The 20,582-nt window shown below is 31.1% G+C and overlaps 1 protein-coding gene across 1 annotated transcript in view; it reads left to right on the top strand.

Moving 5' to 3' along the window:
- Positions 1–19,769, top strand: part of LOC106468204 (DNA ligase 1-like) — a 30,335-nt gene extending 10,566 nt beyond the window's left edge. Inside the window, exons 3-11 of the mRNA XM_022396541.1 lie at positions 1,557–1,835; positions 5,180–5,268; positions 7,936–8,038; positions 8,907–9,008; positions 10,187–10,213; positions 13,404–13,460; positions 13,802–13,838; positions 17,962–18,083; positions 18,495–19,769. Of these exons, the coding sequence (XP_022252249.1) occupies positions 1,557–1,835; positions 5,180–5,268; positions 7,936–8,038; positions 8,907–9,008; positions 10,187–10,213; positions 13,404–13,460; positions 13,802–13,838; positions 17,962–18,083; positions 18,495–19,286 (1,608 nt within the window). The 3' untranslated portion in view covers positions 19,287–19,769. The remainder of the gene's footprint in view (positions 1–1,556; positions 1,836–5,179; positions 5,269–7,935; positions 8,039–8,906; positions 9,009–10,186; positions 10,214–13,403; positions 13,461–13,801; positions 13,839–17,961; positions 18,084–18,494) is intronic.
- Positions 19,770–20,582: the final 813 nt, after the last annotated feature.

Here is a 20,582-nt window from a genome sequence, read left to right as displayed (position 1 = left end):
AAGACAGGCCATTTTGTAAAGTCCAGTTTTATATTCTTGGATATGGTAATTTGAATGCATGTGCACCACGTCATTGCAACTTGTGTAGTGTTAGGCAGACACAGCTAAAAGGTCATTATAATTAAAATAATAACTATGTATAATGTTATGAGATTTAAGCTATTTAGACTAAACATTTGTGTTTTTGTGTTATAAATTGTGGTCATTCTAGAACAAAAAAAGCATAACTTGTATTTATTTCCTAATTTTTTTATGGTGGTTAAGAGATCGGTTAAATTTACCAAACCCGTACAGATTAATTACTGAAAATAACAGATAAAATAGTTTTTTTCTTAAGAAATGTTTGATAACTATCCAGACATTAAAGTTTTAAAATGGTGATTGAGGTCTAGGTGCTTCAACAGGCTGAGGACATGCCTGCACAGTAAAGAAGGGGAGAGAGGCTGCCCAAGTCTGCAGGTAAGGAAATTCCTCGGCCCACATGAAAGAAGCCATCTGCCGATAATGACGCACCTCCAGCTGTTGTCATGGGCTGTTGAATGCCAGAATATCAGTACCAATTGTATTTCTAATATTACATTGTGAACTAATAAATATTGAATGACTACCAGTAACTGAGAAATAGAATTTGCAGTCAAATAATGAAATCCAACTCAACAGTGGATTATAAACAATACCTTGAAGTGCAAAAATCAGTTAATGTATATTTTCAAAATGCAACAAAGAAAGAAAAAAAATGTTTGAAATCATGCACTAGGTTGTAACACTATCATGCTATATCTAAAAGTGAAGATTAGATTCAACTGCATAGAGGAAGTCAGATGTGATGAAGGCTTGTCACACTCCTATTGGTGCAGGACTACCTCATGCTAATTTGCATGCTTAAACGTAGCTGAAACACATGGGAATTTCAAGGGTAGTAGTAAGTGAAAAATTTGCATACTAGAGGGCAGTCAAATTGAGAATAGTTGTAGCTTTGAGGGAGATAAGTAATCATATTGGAAGTTTAGATGAAATAGCTTAAATCTCGTAACATTATACATTTATATCTATTTATTAATTTTATTATATTGACCTTTCACCCGTGCCTGGCTAACAATACAGTAGCACCAACAACGTGACTCACGTTCACTCGTTACCATATCAAATAACAAAAAGGTGACCTTTGGTCTGTACAAAGTAACTTGTCTTGGCTGTGTTTTAGTCGACTAGTATTTTGTAAAATACAGTCACATTTCAATTATTATACATTATATATGTATATAGATTATTGCTATTTTGAAATAAGTTCTTAGTTATTTTTCCTAAAACATAGAACAATAAATAAAGAAGTAAAGCAAACAATTATCTCTTCTAGTTATGACCTTTGTACTTGGTTGCTACTTTTTTTCAACCCTTTAGCTTATTTTGGATGGAATGCTTTGATACTAGACACTTAATGTAATACCAGTGATAGTATAATTGTTGGAAATATGGATTTCTATTGTTAACTTTTAGGAATTATTAATCTAGAGTTACATATAACAGGAATCTGTCTCTATATTACCATTTAATAGGATTCAGGAAGAAATCAAATGAGAAGACGATCATCACAGCAGCAAAGTCCTGGTGCTGGAGGTCAACGACGGAGACCAGCACAGCAGCAAGGACCTCGAGGAGGACAAAGAAAACGGCCAATGCAGCAAAGTCCTGGTGGAGGTTCTCGTCCTAAACAACAAAACCTTGGTGGAGGCCAAGGACAAAAAAATCGACAAGAGAGCAAAAATGAGGGTGATGAAAAAGAAGGACAAGAAGTTTACAATCCAGCTAGTCCTACTAGTGATGATGCTGAGCAGGTACAGTTTTCGGGTCATTGAAATATTATTTTTTTTAAACTGTTAAGGGTAATAATCTTAGAAATGTATTTCATAAAACTAGTTTTTTTAGGATATCAAGAAATAATGAAGTATTCTGGATAAGTTAGATATCAAAATAAATGACTGTTGTATTAGTCACTAAAGATACAAATATCATTTATTGAGTAGGACATTCAGTTTAGTTTGTGTAAGTTTGGAGCTAATTTTTCATTATATACATATTGCAGTCTTTCCACTAGGAAAAAAAAATCATTCATGGTTAGTGTTTACTGATTATTTTATGTGTCACTATACAAAGTCAAATGATCATTGTCTGACTCCTGTTGACTCTTAATAAACCTGTAAATATACATATATTAATGGATTAAATATGCCCCATGGAAAAAAATATTTAGGTTGTTTTATTAAAGTAATGGCCATTATTTCCATTTATAACTATATCCAAAAGTGTATTTCATAAGATACTCTTCTCAGTACATGCTTTACTGTAAAAATGTGTAATTTTAAAGTTTTTGAAACACTAACTCATATTATTCCTAAACAACTGTGATCTGTGTCAGTACCTCCTATAATATTATACTTTGGCATGTTTTACATTTTGACAGTAAGGTAGGGGGAGCCTACAGCTAATTACCTCCATTCATGTGCCGAACCATGAATCTAAAAAAATGATTCATTTTATCTGTGATAGATTGACTTGTGTCTGTGCTGGTCAAATATTTACCAGTTACTGAAAATGCTGTATTGAAGATATAACTGAAAGCATCTCTGCTTAATAATAGTAATATAAAATGATTAAATATATTAATACTTTGAAATTGAATTTCATAAACGTGTAAACATCCATGTAATTCATGATGAGGCACAACAGGCATCAAATCTACATCAGCATAAAGAACCATATTAAAACAATGAGGGTGTGGTAATGTGACAATCTTGATATTCATTTGGTAAAGAGTAGCCCAAGAGTTGACAGTGGGTGATTTTGACTATCTGTCTTCCCTCTAGATTATTACTACAAAATTATAAACAGGTAGTGCATATAGCCCTGAAGTAACTTTGTGGGAAATTTAAAAAAATATATACAAGATAACTTTAGTTGACAATTATATGGTGTTATTATTTTGAACTTACTTTTTGTGAGGATCTTTGTGTTTTATAAAATTTTGATTTGAATTATGTTTGCTCTGTACTTAAATAATGTCTTAAATGTTATTGTCTACAGTTATCCTTCAGGGGACATTCAGCCTGTATCATAACTTAGTATGACAGAAATTGTAGGTTATGTGGAGTATATAGTATATTCTACTGTTCCTGTTTAACCTTATTGTTGCTTATTATACCTTGTTAGTACTCTTTATTTAAAAACTGTTTACAGTGTTCATCAACAAAGGATGTTCAATTCACTGATAAGAAAAAATGCTTTTATTGTTTTGCCAATTTATAAGCTGAGGGCAATGTCATAAAAAATACTGTACATTTTAAATATGAAGCTGTATTTGCTGTTTGACACTTAAACAAGTAATAATATGGAACTTTGTTAGCAATGATAATTTGTATCTACTATTCAGTCTAGTTGATATGTTGGTGCTAGGTGGGGCTATGATAGATATTTTAACTTCCAAGATATGTTTAGGTAGCATATAGTGGTTTGGTGTTGTCACTTATTTTTAGGATTAATCATAATACTGTCAATAGTATATCCTATCTTTATATACATATTTTACAAACTCTTTAATGTTGGGGGATTCTCTGTGATGCTCTTCACATGAAGTCATAGCACTGGTGAGATAGTTTGAGATTAGTATTTTGGTGAAATGGTCTTTATATGAATTTGGAAATTTTACTGTCTTGCAGTGGATCTCCATTTCATATTGGTTGTACAGAAAAATAAATATAAGTCTCTTGCTAGATTATATTAAAAATAGATTGATTGATATATTGATTTTAATAGTTCAGACATTGTATTATAATGTGTTTGTTGTGTGACTAATTTTTTCTTTATTCAGTGTGATTTTCTTTATACAGAATTCTTAAGTTTTTTAATAGACATCACAAGTTACATCTTGAGTTCAAGGAATAGTGGTGTTTGTAAACATCACTTATGGAGAAGTTGCTGCTCTCAAAGTTTGAAACAGAACATTGACATTAGATGCATATCTGATTCACAAGTAGTGAAGATCATCTTCATGAAGACAATTTACTTTTAATGTTGGTATGTGACATGACTACCATAAAAAGGAAAATATTAGGAAAAAGAGGTGATACAAGTTATTGCAGTTTTATGTATGTGTACATCAATATTGGAGTGAAAATCCTAACTGCAGAGATTTGGGTGAAGTTACTGGTTTACTTTCAATGTTTCTCAGATGTTTTTCAAATATGAACAAATCATTTAAATAGTGTTAGTGTACTTGTTCATAGCATCTAACTTTGAACAATTCTTATGGGGAAATGTTTAATAATTCATGAAGAGTTTCCTCTTGAAGTTGCAACAGAAGCAATGGTGATGATTTATTTTTAGTTGTAATCTGTTTGTGGTGAATGTGTGTCTGAAGATAAACATTTGTATGGGGGCAGTGTATCTCAATTTTCACACTGTCATGGAGAAAATCTACATAAAGTTAATATCTTTTTATTGAAATTATTGGCTGAGGTTACCTAATCCTGTAGATGCCATTATGCAGTGATTATTACCCAGTTAATGAACAAAGCCATGATGGTGGTGCATTTCAAGTTGTATCTCTTTTTTAGAGAGTATCCACCTGAAATCTCACCTTTGTATGGAAAAGATCTGTTATTTCCAAATTGCCTCCCTTAACAGTCTTTAACCTGTGTATGTGGTGTAGGTATTTTGCCAGCAATGGAGATGTCTAAACTTTTTCTAAATTGAAGTGATAATTATGTGCCAGTGGTGAAAATAAGGTACTTATAAGTTGTATTATATAGTGGATACTACTTGTTGGATGCTGTGAAAGTTAGTGGTGATTTTCCACTGTATTGTAGTGCAGTACAACATAACTGTGTTATGTCCACTTATTTAATATGGTCTAATTTAGACCCCTTTGCCTTTTTTTTTAATTATAATAAGGCAGAGTTCATTACACAAGGGAGGTTTTTGAAAAGGTAAGACAGTCTTGATTTGTATTACCCTCAAATTTTCCTTTTTCTTGTGATGATGCTGTTTGAGTTATATTGCAAACCAGCATCATCCAAAAAATAATATTGATCAGTGTGAGAATTTGCTGATCAACCTGCTCAATCACATCATCACAACACACTTTTGTGTTCTTGACTCTGCATTAGCCACTTTCTCTTTTCAGAGATTCCGAAATCAAGTGAATGGCCAGAACCAAAATATAAGCACGGACCAGCAGGCAAAGGGCGAGGTTAAAGTGGCCAACGAAATGAGGTACCTTGAATTGGTGCTTTTAGCACTTTGGTAGACTCAGCTCTACTATTTTTTCTTTTTAAACCAACTTGATCTTCTAGGTTATCTCACTTTTTGAGATAAAAGGTAAATTACTATGTCTCCTCCAAGTGGTTTTATTTTTTGTAATAAGGTTTAAGTGAAATTAACTTTTCTGTTAATTGTCTACTTGTTTATGTGCATCATTATTTATACTTCTGAAAATGAAAGAATAATATGGGATAAACAAAATGTATATGTTGTTCTGTATTATATCACAGTAGTGGTATAAATGTTGTCAAGTTAAAGAAATCTTTAGGATACTTAATTAAAATAATAATTGTCAACGTTTGAGCTTGTCAAATATAAAACTATGACTGATGCAGCTTCAACTCAGTTTTTTTTTTAAAAGCATTACTATTCCTACAACTATATTTTGACACTAAAAATTTTGCTTTTGCTAACTGAACATTGACAGTTGGTTAAGATACCTTTATGTGATGAATATGCAGCTGCTAGCCATGAAAACTACTGTTCAACCATACATCCTGGAAAGTACCATGTTCTTCATGTGTGACCGCACAGTGCACTTTGTATATGCTTTTCTGTAGAAATAATTAATTCAAACAAATAATTTTTGACTGTAGTGCATATAGTGCTGATGCATTGGCATGTTTTCTATGCCTGAGAATTTGTGGCAATTAGGTTTTTCACTTACAAGCATTTTTAGATGTAATGGAAAAACAAAAAATTGTATAAGCAGCTGTCAGGTCAAAGTTTAAGGGTTTCTTTTCTTTACTTTTGCAACCACTTGTGGATATGTACTCTAAGTTGCTGTTTTTTAGGATGTCTGGTAGATACTGGAAATTCCTTTTTTCTCCACGTATCCTATCTATTAACTCGTGGTAATCTGGACAATTTCCAGTGACTGAGTTTTCAGATGCTCCTAAGACTGTAAATGCATAACTTTTTGCATACTTGTATTAAATTATTTAGCCAGAATTACAGAACACTCATAGCATTATTCATTTCTGGTTGTATTGAAGTTAAAGAGCAGAGTAGGAGTCTGTGCATGTGTTTCTGTCTAAAATTAAAGAAATCCTGAAGACACTTTTAAATTTATATACAATGTAAATGGTCTCCTTGTAGGAATAATTGCCCCCTCCATTTTTTTATTTGAGAATTGATAGTGTTCTAGACAGTGCTGTGTGGAATTGAGGAACATGCATTAGTTTTATTTATTAACATTCAGTACATGACCATTGTATAATGAAACTACAAATGTGTATTTGCTTTTCCTCTTTTCTTATGCCAACTGACATTTAGTTACAAAATGTTAAATGCTATTGTTTCTATCTCTGTATTTTTAAATCAAATTTAAATTTATTCTGATATTTTTTTATTGGTGTTGTCAATAAGTGAATCTGATTAAATAGCTGACTGTGCTATCTTCAGCGAGCTGAGTGCACTAATCTCAGTTGAATTGAAAAACACTTTATTGTGAGTTAAAAATAAGCAAGTTATAAGAAAATTTGATGCTCGTCTCATTAGACATGGAGTCACTTAAATAACTACCCACCATTCGTTTTTTAATTCTGCCAGAATGAAGGTTGTCTTTCTTATTATTTATTGTAATTTTTGCATTGATGAGTATTTAATAATCATGGGAATATGAATGCAAAGAAGCTAATTACTTTAAATATAGCATGCAAGGAAAAACCAGATAGCATTTTATTTGCTTGTTAATTTTGTGAAAAGTGCAGTTGATGGATTTGTTTATGAGAAAAGGAAAATTTGCTTATTTTATTTTAAACTTTTTATTGTTACAAAACAATTTGTAATGGAGGAGGTTAAGATTTATTAAAAGTTACATTATTACTCTCTTAAGGTATAAAGTTGTGATATCAGGCTCGAAATTAGCAATGGCTTTCAAGGTTCTCTGTGATTTCTTTGCCAGTTGATAAGCAAGGCATGATTATGAATGCTCAGACCAGTTATAAAAAAAAAATGTTTGTAGCAAAGAACATTTATGGGGAGAAATGCACAACATTAATATATCAGTAAGGTTTTTTTTTCTGGTGGCATGTGCAACATCCTTGCTCATCTTTCATTTGAATTTACTAGGATTAAAATAGAAAATAAAAATAGTGTTCGAGAGTCATTTAAATTTTCCTATTATTTTTTATTTTGCATAGGGAATGTATTTATCACAAACAGATAAAAATATGAGAGTATATCAAAAAAATATGAAATCAAAAATGAGAAGATTCTGGAAAATTCAAATCAGCTGATTAGTTATATTTATCAAGGGCATGGGAGTTGTGAATAGTTTGTTTTCATGTTTTTGCTATCTTGTCGCATTTTTGCAGATGACCTTTGAAGTAACTGTCAAACATTTGTCAGTGGCCAAAATAGCTAGTTTCAAGCCCTGATTGTTCTGTTAATCTTTCTTGCAATTTTGTTTACACTCCAAATAGTATATTGTAGATCTTGTAGTGAGGTTTCTTTTAGTTCTCTCTTTCAGATTTATAGCTTGTTATTCCTGCTACACTGTATTGATACTTTAGCATATTTCATGAGAAACCTAAATTAATTAAATATAAAGTGTGAAGATAGCTAAAATGTTGATGTACTTGTCTAATATTTATATATATTTCTACTGAAATATAGAAGAAGAAAGGGTCAGGACCGAAATACTTTCTATTGTACTGTATGCGAACGGGAATACCGTGGCAGCTTTCTTCAGCACAGAAAGACCAGCAAGGAACATAGAGTGCGTCACCTTTTTTATTTTATTTTTTGTTTTAATTTTCAATACTTACATGTGCATTCTCTAACTTTGATGGGGATATTTTTAGTCTTTGCAGTTTTTTAAAACTTTAGACCTGCAATGGCTTGTTTTTGCAATTTTTTGTTATTAAACACATTGTCATTGTTATTCAAAAAGCTAATTAATGCAACATTAAAATGTCTTTTAGATTCATGTAATAACTGATATAATAGTGATTTTTTAAAAGCTTAGTATAATTAGTGAGTGCTTGTATGAAAATGTAAATTAAGTAAAAATTAATTGATCCTATTTTTTTGTTTTACCAGTAGTAGTTGTTTGACCCATTTGATTAGATATAGTAAAAAATTTAAATATTGCATTTTTTTAAAGGAACATTAATTTTTTTTCATACATGTGGAAATTATGATTTATGGGTTATGTATTTTGGGGTTTTAATAAGTAATGGTTTGTTGCTGTAACACCAAATATTTCTACCAGGGCCTGAGTGTTGCCTAATGGCTAGGCTGAGGGTTCTTGGGTTTGAGACATAGTGCTACCAAATCTGCTTTGCATTTATAGCTCTGGGTGCATTATTTGAATGACACTCAATTTCATTACTGTATTAAGATTAGTAATCATTTCAGGTAGTGAGTGCTGCTGACTGGGTGTCTTCCTTCTGGTTTGCAGGCCAAAAGTAGGGACAGTAATGCTTGAATGATAGGTCCTTTGACTTGGCTGTTTAAACCATCGTGTGCATAAGGTGGCATTCAGATGAACTAACTGACTTGTAGAAGCTAAAAAGCAAGAGAAAATTAAAATTTTCTTTGTAGTTAATGTAGTACATTAAAAGTTATAAATTTTCGCAATACAGAAAAACCGGGACAGGAAATATCCAAAGTGTAGGTTGTGCAGAAAGTCGTTTAACAGTCAGGCAGAACTTCAGCAGCATCAGAAGACTGCTAAACACAAAAAGGTATATTTTTTTCAATATTTTTGGCTTGTTTACTTTAATTTTGTGTTATTTAGTTCAATACTTGGTGTTTTCTTTTGGAGGGTGATAAGTGCTAATTTTGTTTGAACATAATCATATAGTTGTTGACTCAGGCATTAATATTCAGTTGTTGCTAAATAAGATTTCTATATGTTCAGTAAAATAGCCAATATTAAAAATAGTTTCCGCACATTTGTAGTGGTTGTACCTGATTTTATTTTATTTCTTTAGAAAGTACTTGTACAAATAAATCTTAAACTATAAATATAAAAATATTTTAATTTTACATGCAAATCAACTTGCACTCAGACTAGTAGGAGTCTAGTCACACTTTGATTCTATACATTCACAGACAACTCTTTACTAAAAATACTTAATAAAAAAAAAAGTTTTTTTTCTGCCCAAAATACTTGTGATTTAAGCTTGCCACATTTCATAAAGATACTTACTATTAAAATTTATTGTATGGTTACATGGTGAATGCAAGGTTGGTGGAAGTAACCGAGCCTTCATTGATAATTAAGTGAATTTTTTTACAAGAATCTAAATTGGGTTGTTAACTTGCTTTCTTTTTTTTTATCAGTTGTTAATATTAACTTCAAATCAGAGCTGGTTTCTTAATTAGACTAAAAATAAAAATCAACCCATTAATGAGTATAGCTAATTAAATATATTCATTTTACATTTCTATTTTTAAAGATTAGAATGCATTGTTTTTAACTATTTTTGGTGCTAAACACTAATATTTCACAAGGTTGGCTTAAGGAATTTTAAATTAGACCTAAATCCATAACTCAACTAAACAGTCCATAATAATCTGTAGTTAAAATGTATTAATAAAAATGGGTTAATGAAATTAACTATAAAGAAAAAACAATATACTTTCTTTACAGAACTCATAAAGGCTAGTTGTTAGTTTCAAGTACTGTCATAAGTCTAGTGTTTGTTGAACAATTCAACACTAGTATAACTAAGTATAAGCAAACCTTGCACAGTCCTCCCTAATAACATCTTGTGGCCATTGAAAGCCCATTTGATGGCTTTGACAGTGTAACTTAAGAAAAGTTTAACATCTGAGGTAAATTATTGATGCTGTTACCATTTAGCTACTGATGCTGTTGAAGTAGTTTGTTAGTTAATTTCCATATTTTTTTTTATAGAGCGAAGACAGTAACTGGAATGATGAGGTATGTAATTTAAAATGTAGGTTTTTTAATATAGTTTGTTGCATGTTAACTACTTGATTTTTTTGAGAAGTCAAACTCTTCATGATAAACCTGAAAACAATTTCAAATTAACTTAATCAAATACAAACAAATTTTAATTTTATTTCGGGAGGTATTGCTTTAAAAAGAACTGAGTATTTCTTCTTGAGCATCTATACATTTTTACCTTGGATGGCAATTTAGAAACTGAAACCAGTTTTGTGGTGTATGAACTGATTTTTTATTACATTTCTGTACTTCAATTTATATTAAAAGCAAAAAAGATTTTAAAAATGTTCTTTTTTTTCTTCTATCACATAAGGATTATTCACAAATCGGGAAGAAAAACTTCCTTACATATGGAATTATTACTTAGTTTACCACAAAGAAAATTTCTTATTATTATCTTTGTTAACAAAAATATAAACAAAATGAATTAAAGGGAAGAACATTGATGTCAAACAAATATGCATCCTCATTCATCCTGATTTTTTTTCAGGAAATTTAGTTTTTAATTTCAAACTACATGTTGTTGTCTTTCTTTTATGTATTGTATTACAACGTTTTGTGAAAAATCTGTATGTGATGGAGAAAAATGGATGTTTTTGGATTCATTGTACAGAAATTACTGTAAGACATGTAAAAATCTCAAGACAATAAAACCATTGCAGGCCTGTGTTATCAAAGTATATTTAACCCTTTACATCCTGGTATTTCATAAGTGTAAATTACGTCAAGAAGTTTTAAAAAATTCTACCTAATCTCCCCTCAGTTTACTTACAGAGTAAGTAACTGGAATGTTTGGATTTAGAATTTTGTATGATGTATATTTATCACCTCTGCCACCAAAGGTGGACAGAGGTTGTTTTCATCCCCTGTGTGTTTTGTCAAAAAGATTTCTCAAAAACAGCTGAATGGATATGGACAAAAGCTGGTATACATTTGAATTATATACCAACTTAGAAGTGATTAATTTTTGTAAGGTCAAGGTCACAAAAATCTGCAAAATTTGTATCTGTTAACTTGGGACTGATTTTTTTATTCTGTAATTCAGTCAAAAATGATCAGATTTTGATGAAATGTATGCAGAAAATTATTCTTCATTGTCCTGCCAAAAATGGTCTGCATCCATTGGTAATGATGGACATATGGACACTTTCTTATTTTTTGAGGGCCAAATATGATTAGTGCTGCTGGCAGTGGTATGTGCTCTGCTGTGTGCCCCACTAGTTAATATTTATTTTGGATAAGGTAATAGAAAAAAACAATCCTGCATAGATAAAAAATCTTATCTTATTTCAAGTTATAGCTTTTACAGTAAGCTACCGATGTCAGAAGAGTTGCTTAAAAACCCAAAAAATGTGTTAGTATTTAACAATCCAATCAGTTTTTTTTTTGCAAGTTGGATGTACATGTCAGATTGTTTTGTATCTTCTGGATTAAACCCATTACAAACATTTTTTTAAGAACTGGTAATAAAATAATACTTGATCGTTAAATAAGCTTAATACTTGTCAACATATGAAACACATTTGCAAATTTGTGGTTTTTTTGCTTATTTCTGCCTGAAATAGCTTGAATGTGGTTAATTTTGGTGGTGTTAAACTAAAAATCATTGATGTGTAGACTTAGGATTAATTTCTTTCTTATAACATGTTTTTGCCATAAATCATAGTTTCCAAGCTTTGTAAGCGACAATCATAAATGTATTAATTGAAAACGAGGATTATCTTCTTCCTTATAATTGTTTTGCCATAGAAAATTCTTTCTTCAATAAATGGATTATTTTTTTCTAATTGTATATGAATTACATTAGAAGCCTTCCTTGATTGCATCTGCTCGAATAATTTAATTCATGTTTAGTATTGTTTTAATACTTATCCTGTATGTTTGTTTATGTTGTTGAACTAATTACTTAAAACAGTTATTTATCCACCTACAAAAACTGTTGCTTGTAAGTTGAAATTATGGGGCCTTATATTGGACTTCACCCTAACATGGTCTTAGAAATCTGTGGGAGTATTTTTGAAAAAGGAGTACAGAGGGAATTTTTATTAGTAAAAAAATAAAAATTATAAGGTAAACTAAGATAACTGCTACTTATGTTGAGTTTTAATGATATAACATCTTTTCATTATAAAATATTGTTCAACAAAGTGGGATAGTGTGGATGATATCATTTAATAGGCTTCTATTTGTATTATTGCTAATGCTCTGATATCAATAGCTTATTGAGATTATAAAAAATAAAGCAAAAAAATTATTTGTGTGTGTATATGTATGAAGTGCTAATACTAGTATCTCTAATAATTTAAGAAAATTTAACAAGATTTTCCAGTTTAGTGTCATGCTTGAACTAATTTTGCCTTTCATAATAGAAAGGTAAATTAAGAATTATAAAAATTAGTTTTCGGGAATTATATGTTGCATTGATCAGAAAAGATCTCACAAGTTAAGATTTATTAATAAATAAAGTTGTGTATTTTATATTTCTTGTGTATCTGTTTGTAATTTGTATCTAAACAATTCATCCAGTACATCTATGAGCAGGTTTGAACAATTAAATATTTGAACAGACAAAAAAAACTTGTTCATTCATATGATTTTTATCTGTACAAGTTATTGTGTGAAAAATTTGTTTCTTGAAAGAAGAAAAGTTCATTTGACATGTAATAATGACACAGATGTATAGAGACTACACTATAGATAGTTTCATTTATTGGTTTAACCTTATATAGGTTCATTCAGTGGGTCATTGGTAAGTGTACAGAATCTCAAATGCTAAAATGTGGGCTTGTTTCCCCACAGTAGACAGAGTACATATAGCCCATTGTGTAGCTTTGCTCTAAAACAATAATCATTTAGAGTTCCTCGAAACCAATTCAGATGTTAACAGTATTTCATTTGTGGTTTCATATGGAGAGTTTAAGATATGTAGACTTTATGTTGTGTCACTGTTTTAGTATCAAAGCAATCTCTGTAGGTGTTATGACTGTTGATTAAATGTTTTACGGGGGGTAAATATGGGATCTTACTTTGTTTTTTTTTTAAACAAGAAAATGTAAAATTTGACTATCTAAGTCTTGTTTTTGTGCAATACGATTTGTGTAAATGGTGCTGAAAGGAAATCAGTTGATTACCATCATAATACAGCCTTTTTTTTTTATTATAGAAAGAGACTAAAGATGATGAGGTTACTGCCAGTGATTCAGAGGATAAAGAAGAAGAGGTAAGTAATTTTTATCAAGATTAATTTTGTGGGTGGGTCTCCCAGGGTGTTTTTAAAGATTTTGAGAACCTGAAATACACATTGTTCAGAACAGCTGTATTCATACAACGTTTTTAGTGGCTGAGAATATTTATTCTGTTTAGAGAGCTTATTGCAAATGTTACATCTATTGACAAAATAATAATATTGTATATTTGAGCTAGAAGGCATTTGGTAAAAATTTCAGTCAAAAGGATATTAGTGAACATTTTAAAGTTTTTTGGTTTTCTTATGATATTGATATACTTATTTGAAGCTTAAACAAAGTATATCAATTTATTACCACTTCCTTTTTGTTATAGAAAAATGACGAAGATGGAGAAGGCACTCAAGCAGTTGGTAAGTACTTTCACTATGAGTATTTATTGCAACTGAACTTATAAGCATTGCAGATTGTTAATGGAGCAGTGTTTCATCCAAAGTTTTGCAGTATAGTATAAATAAAGTATCTGGACAAAAATTCAGAAATTCAAACAAATTGTTTTGAAACATTCTGAAAATATTTAAAATTGCAAGTTTTATTAAGCTATTTTTATTCTGGCCTTAAGGTTTGTTAATTATAGGATTGAAAAACACCCCCCATCTGCCATCATTTGATTATCTATTATTGCCAAAGTAATAGTTTTATTATTATTAAAAATTGTAATCCTTTTCACATATATACATTTGTAGTATGAATATATATATCTGTTGTAATGCATTGTTTGTAGCATTAAAATATCAAAGCCACAGAAAATGTTTTAATGTTCATCTCATATTACCTGGTATTATTAGAATTTTTAAGTATGCTTTCATCATTTGTAGCATGTTACTATTAACACTTAGGATTATCTGTGTGCTATTTATTAATCATTTGTAGCATGCAGCAGTTACTAACACTTGTTACCTGTGTAACATCAAAGAGATCTTTGTATATTGTTAGTGGGGTAGTTTCATTCAGATATAATATAGAAGATTGAGTTTAAATAAGTTAATTGTAATTATAATTAAAAGCTAACGCTTGACAGAATTACAATTTTACTGGCCTTGGACTGAGAAGTTAGTAAGGATTTTTATTAATTAAAAGAACATGTGAAATTCCAAGTATCAAACACACATTTTCAGAATTGGTCAATATGTGACTTATAGATCATCTTGTCAAATCTTAGTAAATAGATAGAGTTGTGGTTTTTATATGTTCATGTATAACTTAAAACGAAAAAAGGTTGTGACTGGTAAAGAGCTGCATCAGAAATGTTTTGGATTAGACATGTTAAGAGTTGGTAAGAAAAAGTATAGAGACTTGATATAAAATAATAACTTCCCCTGACATGGAAAGAGAGTCAGGGCATCACAACTCTCCTATAGTGTAGCTTGTCATTGGACAGGAATCCTAATGTGGCTACTTACAACATCTCTACAAAAGTGATCCAGAAACACAAATTATAGTTTCTATGCCAGGAATGAGCTGTATTAGCAAATACCAGAACTGCTGATCTCATCTACATCAGAGCTGTGCTGCCCTGCATAAGGCTGCAAAGCATTACAATGCCACTCATATTTTGCTAGTGATATATATGTTGACAAGATTAGAGAAAATTGTTAATTTAAAGAGGGGGATAGGGATCATCAAAAAAGTACAGAAACAAGTTGAATCATGATGCAAAGATTATATTTTCAAGCCTACATACAACTAGGGACTCTAAAGTAAGTAAACAAACAAAGCTGAAAATAGTGTCTACATTATTTTCTGAAGCTACAAATATCTATTTTGACTCCAATAAAATTAATAAGTGTTGAAGACATGGAGTCAAAATAGGGATTTGTAGCTTGACAAAATAATGTAGACACTGTTTCCAGCTTTATTTTAGTCCCTAGTTGTATGTAAGCTTGAAAGTATAATCTTTGCATATTGATTGAACGTGTTTCATACTTTTTTTGATTATCCTTATTCCTCCTTTTTAAATTAACATTTTTTACTAATCTTGTTTTGAAGTTTTTTTATGTCAATTAATGGAGAATAAATTTTAAGCTACATGCAGTACACCACCAATTTTTTCGGCAGCTGATGGTCCAGCATCTTCTCTAATCTGGACATAATTATGATAGCGCTCTTTCGGGACAGGCTACTTATATTTTAAGTAGGTATGTCACTCTCGTGAAAAATTTTCTTAAATATTAAACTAGTGGATCAAATAGCTTGAATTTTTTACAATACAGAATGTTGATAATAGTGTATGAAAATTCAAAATATAATGTACTTAAAAATAAAAATTTTTCTGAAGAAAAATATAAAGAAAGTTGTTGAATTAAATTTTTTTATTTATGTCAACAGAGAGAATTTAAAGATGGCATCATGTGCCTCTGTCCCGAAAGAGTTAATTGTTTACATCTGCAGTTGGTGGTGATCACTTGGTTTTGTGTGATTGTTAACTTATTTTGCTTATATTTAACCCTAGCTATGGCTTCTAAGCAAGGTCTAAGTGACAGTCATGGTGTCAAGTGTAAGCACAAGTCTATATCGATACAAGACAAGGTTGAACAGTTGAAATAACTCGACCGTGGTGTTTCTGTGCGAAAACTGTGTGATACATATGGTATTGGTTTGTCAACTGTTTATGATATAAAGAAGAAAAGTATAATTAGTGGGTCAGAGGTGTATTGTTGAATTATTATGACATGACCTCTGTTGGTCTGGCAAAACAGATCATCAGGCAAGGCTCTGGAACCAAGGGTGCCAGAAAATCTGTGGTATACCTGTACATGCATATGTGTTCGGTTGAATTTTACATTTTTCGGCAGTTACATTGGCTTTTTTCCCACCTAACCACCACACCGAACTTATTCAAAATGTATAACAAATGCACAATAAAGAATAAACAAGTGTACTGGTATGTAACAACAACAAACAAATTGTAAAGTTGTTCTCAAAGACAAAGATTGTATCATCAAAGCACAGATTTAATGACCAGCTTCCAATAATATCACAGTGTAATGTAAGAATAGAAAAGCAGCAACAAGGAAATCTCATTACAACAGAATAATGTTTCTTTTGAGATAAAACAACACAAATTAATGCAATGTAAACAGACTCAGTAACATGCTTACCTTGTTAGGTCTACATGACATGTATGTTCTTCAACAGCCTGCTGTGAACAATTATTTTCTAGAATAAGGTAATACATGTAAAATAGACAACAGGAACACACTTAGTGTAAGTTGACAACATTTACAACCACTACCATAACACCAACTATTTAAAAATAACGATAGCTATATAAAATAGTGCTATATCCAGTGATAATAAATATTGAATACACACTCACTATTTCAGCTCAATAGAAGAAATAGTAGAAAGAACCACCACTGTTGTCTGTGTAGGAAAATCTACTATGGTAATCATCCACTATTGAAAACTTACTGAAATGTAGTTGTGGAAATCCATGTAGAGACAGCAAACTCAAGTGACGATATGTATAAGTAACATCTGGAACTTTTCACATGACAGTTTCTAACTAACGTGCACACTAGTGAAACATTGTGGAAAATGAAGGACTTGGACAATTTTGCAGCACGACACAATTAAGGAGATTGAATTAAGTATAAAACTATTCTGTTTTTTGTAAAATTCCTGTACAATCCCACACTACAATAGATATCACTTGTGATAGTTTAATAGTGGAGACATAATAGTGATTTGTAGCTTGAGGAAACTGTCAACAGTAGATCTCCAGCCTTGTTTGCAATTCCTATTTGTATATTTTCAATTGTCTTGTATGTTGTCTTTGTTAATACACGGTAATTGGCAAATATATGCCTTGAATAAGATACAACCTCCATTAAGCATGTATAACATTTTACCAGTAGAAAAGTAGCCTTTTCAAATAAAACAAATACATCTAAAACATTGCTTTAAGTAAAGCTTCATGTATTTTAAAGCAATTATTTACTGTGGTTTTGTGTAAACACTTTGAGTACAAAGGCAGCTTCTCGTGCATCTATTATATATTTATAAATATATATAAATCAACTTTTAAGTCGGTAATGGACATATACTGTATCTGTATAGGTTTTGGTGCAAAATACCCAGCCAGTTTTGCTGTAGGCTTGTGAAACAGTAATATTAATAATGGTCAGATTTTGATTTTGTCTAACAATTGGGAAATCACTTATTTTGCTTATTATCATTGATTATGTAGTCTTAACTATTGAAAAGAAAGGTTTTGAGTGTTGTTTGAAGAATAATTGTGCTTTATATGGTGATTTTTGATCGAATGTCTATTAGAGTTTAGAGCAAGTTCCTGTTCGTATTTTTTCAAACTTAGGTGTCTGTTTGCTTATATCAAGTCTTTGTATTTATTAATATTTCTGCTAGACTAGTAGTAGGTAAACTTGTTTATTAAAAGCTTCATCATTGGACTGGAAGAAAATTTAAGATTACCAAGTTAAGTTACAAAACTTGTTTTTTTTTATTGTATTTCAGGCCGAAATTATGTTGTGAAAGTGAAAGGATTTTTCTGCAAGATTTGTCATAAGTTTTTTAAAGACTCAAATTCTGCAGCTAATGCCCACTGCAAAACTGAAGAACATCACAAAAATTATGATGTAAGTGCTAATGAGTTATAGTTTCAGTGCCATTATATGTAAAAGAAATGTTTATAATAATATAAAGAAATAGTAATTGTTCTTCTCCTTACTAAGTGTAAAATGCCAACACTTTTATTTCTAAAGATTGATAAAACTATTTCCCCTATTTGTTCATTAATGTAATGCTTAAATAAAGTAATCATTCCAGTTAACTTTTTATTTGCTTATTTTGTTTCACTGACAAGCTTCTCTAGGTTTTCTTTAATTCACACCTCTTTGTGGCATTAAAATAGGAACAATTTAAAGGTATTCTAAAAATGTTAACTTGTTTCATGAATCCCGAACTTGAAATTGTGTGATTTTGTGTCTTTATTTTTGTTTTGACAGGAATAAATGCTGAATGGATGTTTTATTTATCTTTTATCACAGAAAATTCAAGAAGCTATTGAAAAACGAAAAGCTGTGGAAGAGGCTAAGAAAAAAGCTGAAGAAGAGGAAGCAAAAAAGAAAGCTGAAGAAGATATTGAAATGCAACCCGAGTTGAATGGAAAAGAAAAAGCAGATGATGAGGCTCAAGAAAAGAAAGAACCAACTACAGATGAAAAAAAAACAGATGTAGGAAAAGATGAAAAGACTGAAGAATGTCAAGAAATATCAGAGGAACAAAATGAACTAAATACTGCTGAAAAGGATACAATCGAGGTAGACAAAAGCACTGAGAAAGCCATAAAAGAAGAAGAAAAAAAAAGTAAAGCTGATGAGGAAGAAGGAGAAAATCTTGTTTCTTCAAATGATGAGAAGCAGGATAAAAATGAAGAAGACAAAAAACCTTTACACTTGAAAGATGAGAAGCAAGGAGAAAATGAAAAGCCTGTTACTTCAGAATTGAATAAGAACCTTGAACCAGTTGATGTAGACCTTCAGCCACCACCCCAAGAGAAAGAAGATGACAAACAAGCTGAACCAAATCTAGTGACAGACACGAATGAAAATGTAGAGCTTGTTTCTACAGTTTCTACTCAGGTAGGTACCAAAGATAAAGGAGCGAAGGTCACTAAAAGTGAAAATACACAGGATGCTGTTGAAGAAGAGGAGGAGGAAGAAGATGGAGATGATGCTGATACCAGCAAGGAAATCACATCCCCGTCGACTGCTACCAGAAACCGTGGAAAGGCCCGTGGTCGAGGCAGAGGACGAGGAAGAGGAAAAAGGAATTCCTGAGAATGTTAAGTTCTCATTTTGTTCACATGGGAGTTTGCTTTATTCACATCAAATATTCATTTAAAAACAATGACACTTTCCAACTTCAGTTTTTATACTTGTTGCTGTAGTTTGTTCTTAACTTCAATTCTTAGTCTGTACAAACATTGAGTATTACTGTTTAAATTGTTTTTGTTTTCTTGCTCATTTTTAGTTGCATGTAGGGGAGATTAATGTCAAAAATACTGAAAAAAAAACTTGTTTTGTGATTTTGTCAAATTTCTCATCTGTATTTTATGGCAAAATGAGACATTCTGTTAAGAATAATGGTTAAGAGGTGCGTACACAAACATATAAAAGACAAGTGTTTCGTTTAACACTGTACAGTGAAAAAACCTTTGACTTGTGTTTGTGCTTTAGTTTGGTATTTTGACATCTGAATAAGTCGGTGTGGATATTGAATTTTTGTTTTTGGCCAATAAAGAAATGTAAGTTTGTCTGTCATTAATCTCTCGAGTGTAGATTATTGTAATTAATAGATTTTAAATCTTAAAAATTCTCTTACATTTTCATGATTTACAGAATCACAGATGCATTACGTGAACTGCTCTACTTTTATAGAGCAGTGTAAGTTTGGTTCTACTCAGATTGATCTACTTTAATGACCGTTTTACATCTACTGTAGCAAATAACTATTAATGCATACCTCCAGGGTACGATTTGTTCTCACTCCCACTAGGCTATTTAAGCTGGAAAAAAATGACAATTGGGTTTAACTTTTTTTCGTTGATTTACTCATAACGCAACGGAGCTAAATCCGTTTTCCCGATGTCTTTTAAATATCATCAGTGATATTCTTGATGCAAATGAAAACATTGCACCAAAGGCATGCTATGCAGTGGTCCTGGAAAGATATGAAATGAAAAAGGATGCAAACTCCATCGAAGAGTTCCCTGATGACAACGAAATATAAAGCAATATCAGCCAAATCACAGAAAAAGGAAAGGCAAGCAGCTGAAGGAGGAACCCAAGGAGGTGTTTCATTATGAATTCTGTGCTTGACGACATAAGTAGTCATACCAAAGAAATAAAGAGAGAAACGGCCTGGAAAATGGTGCACTTTTCCGGAAAATGTAGCCGAAATTGTAATTTTCAAACGATCATAAAATTTCTAGTTTTTATGTCTTAAAAAAAAAACACCCTTGGAAATATGTTTCGCTGTTATATTGTAGTATTAAATGCCCTATTTGGGTGTTAGAATTCCTCAGAAATCAACAATATATCGGAAAACTTTGCCATCTCGTGGTATACATTACA

Source organism: Limulus polyphemus, unplaced genomic scaffold (genome assembly GCF_000517525.1).
Source record: "Limulus polyphemus unplaced genomic scaffold, Limulus_polyphemus-2.1.2 Scaffold2914, whole genome shotgun sequence".
NCBI classification, from domain to species: Eukaryota; Metazoa; Arthropoda; class Merostomata; order Xiphosura; family Limulidae; genus Limulus; species Limulus polyphemus.
This window is presented reverse-complemented; position numbering and strand designations above follow the sequence as displayed.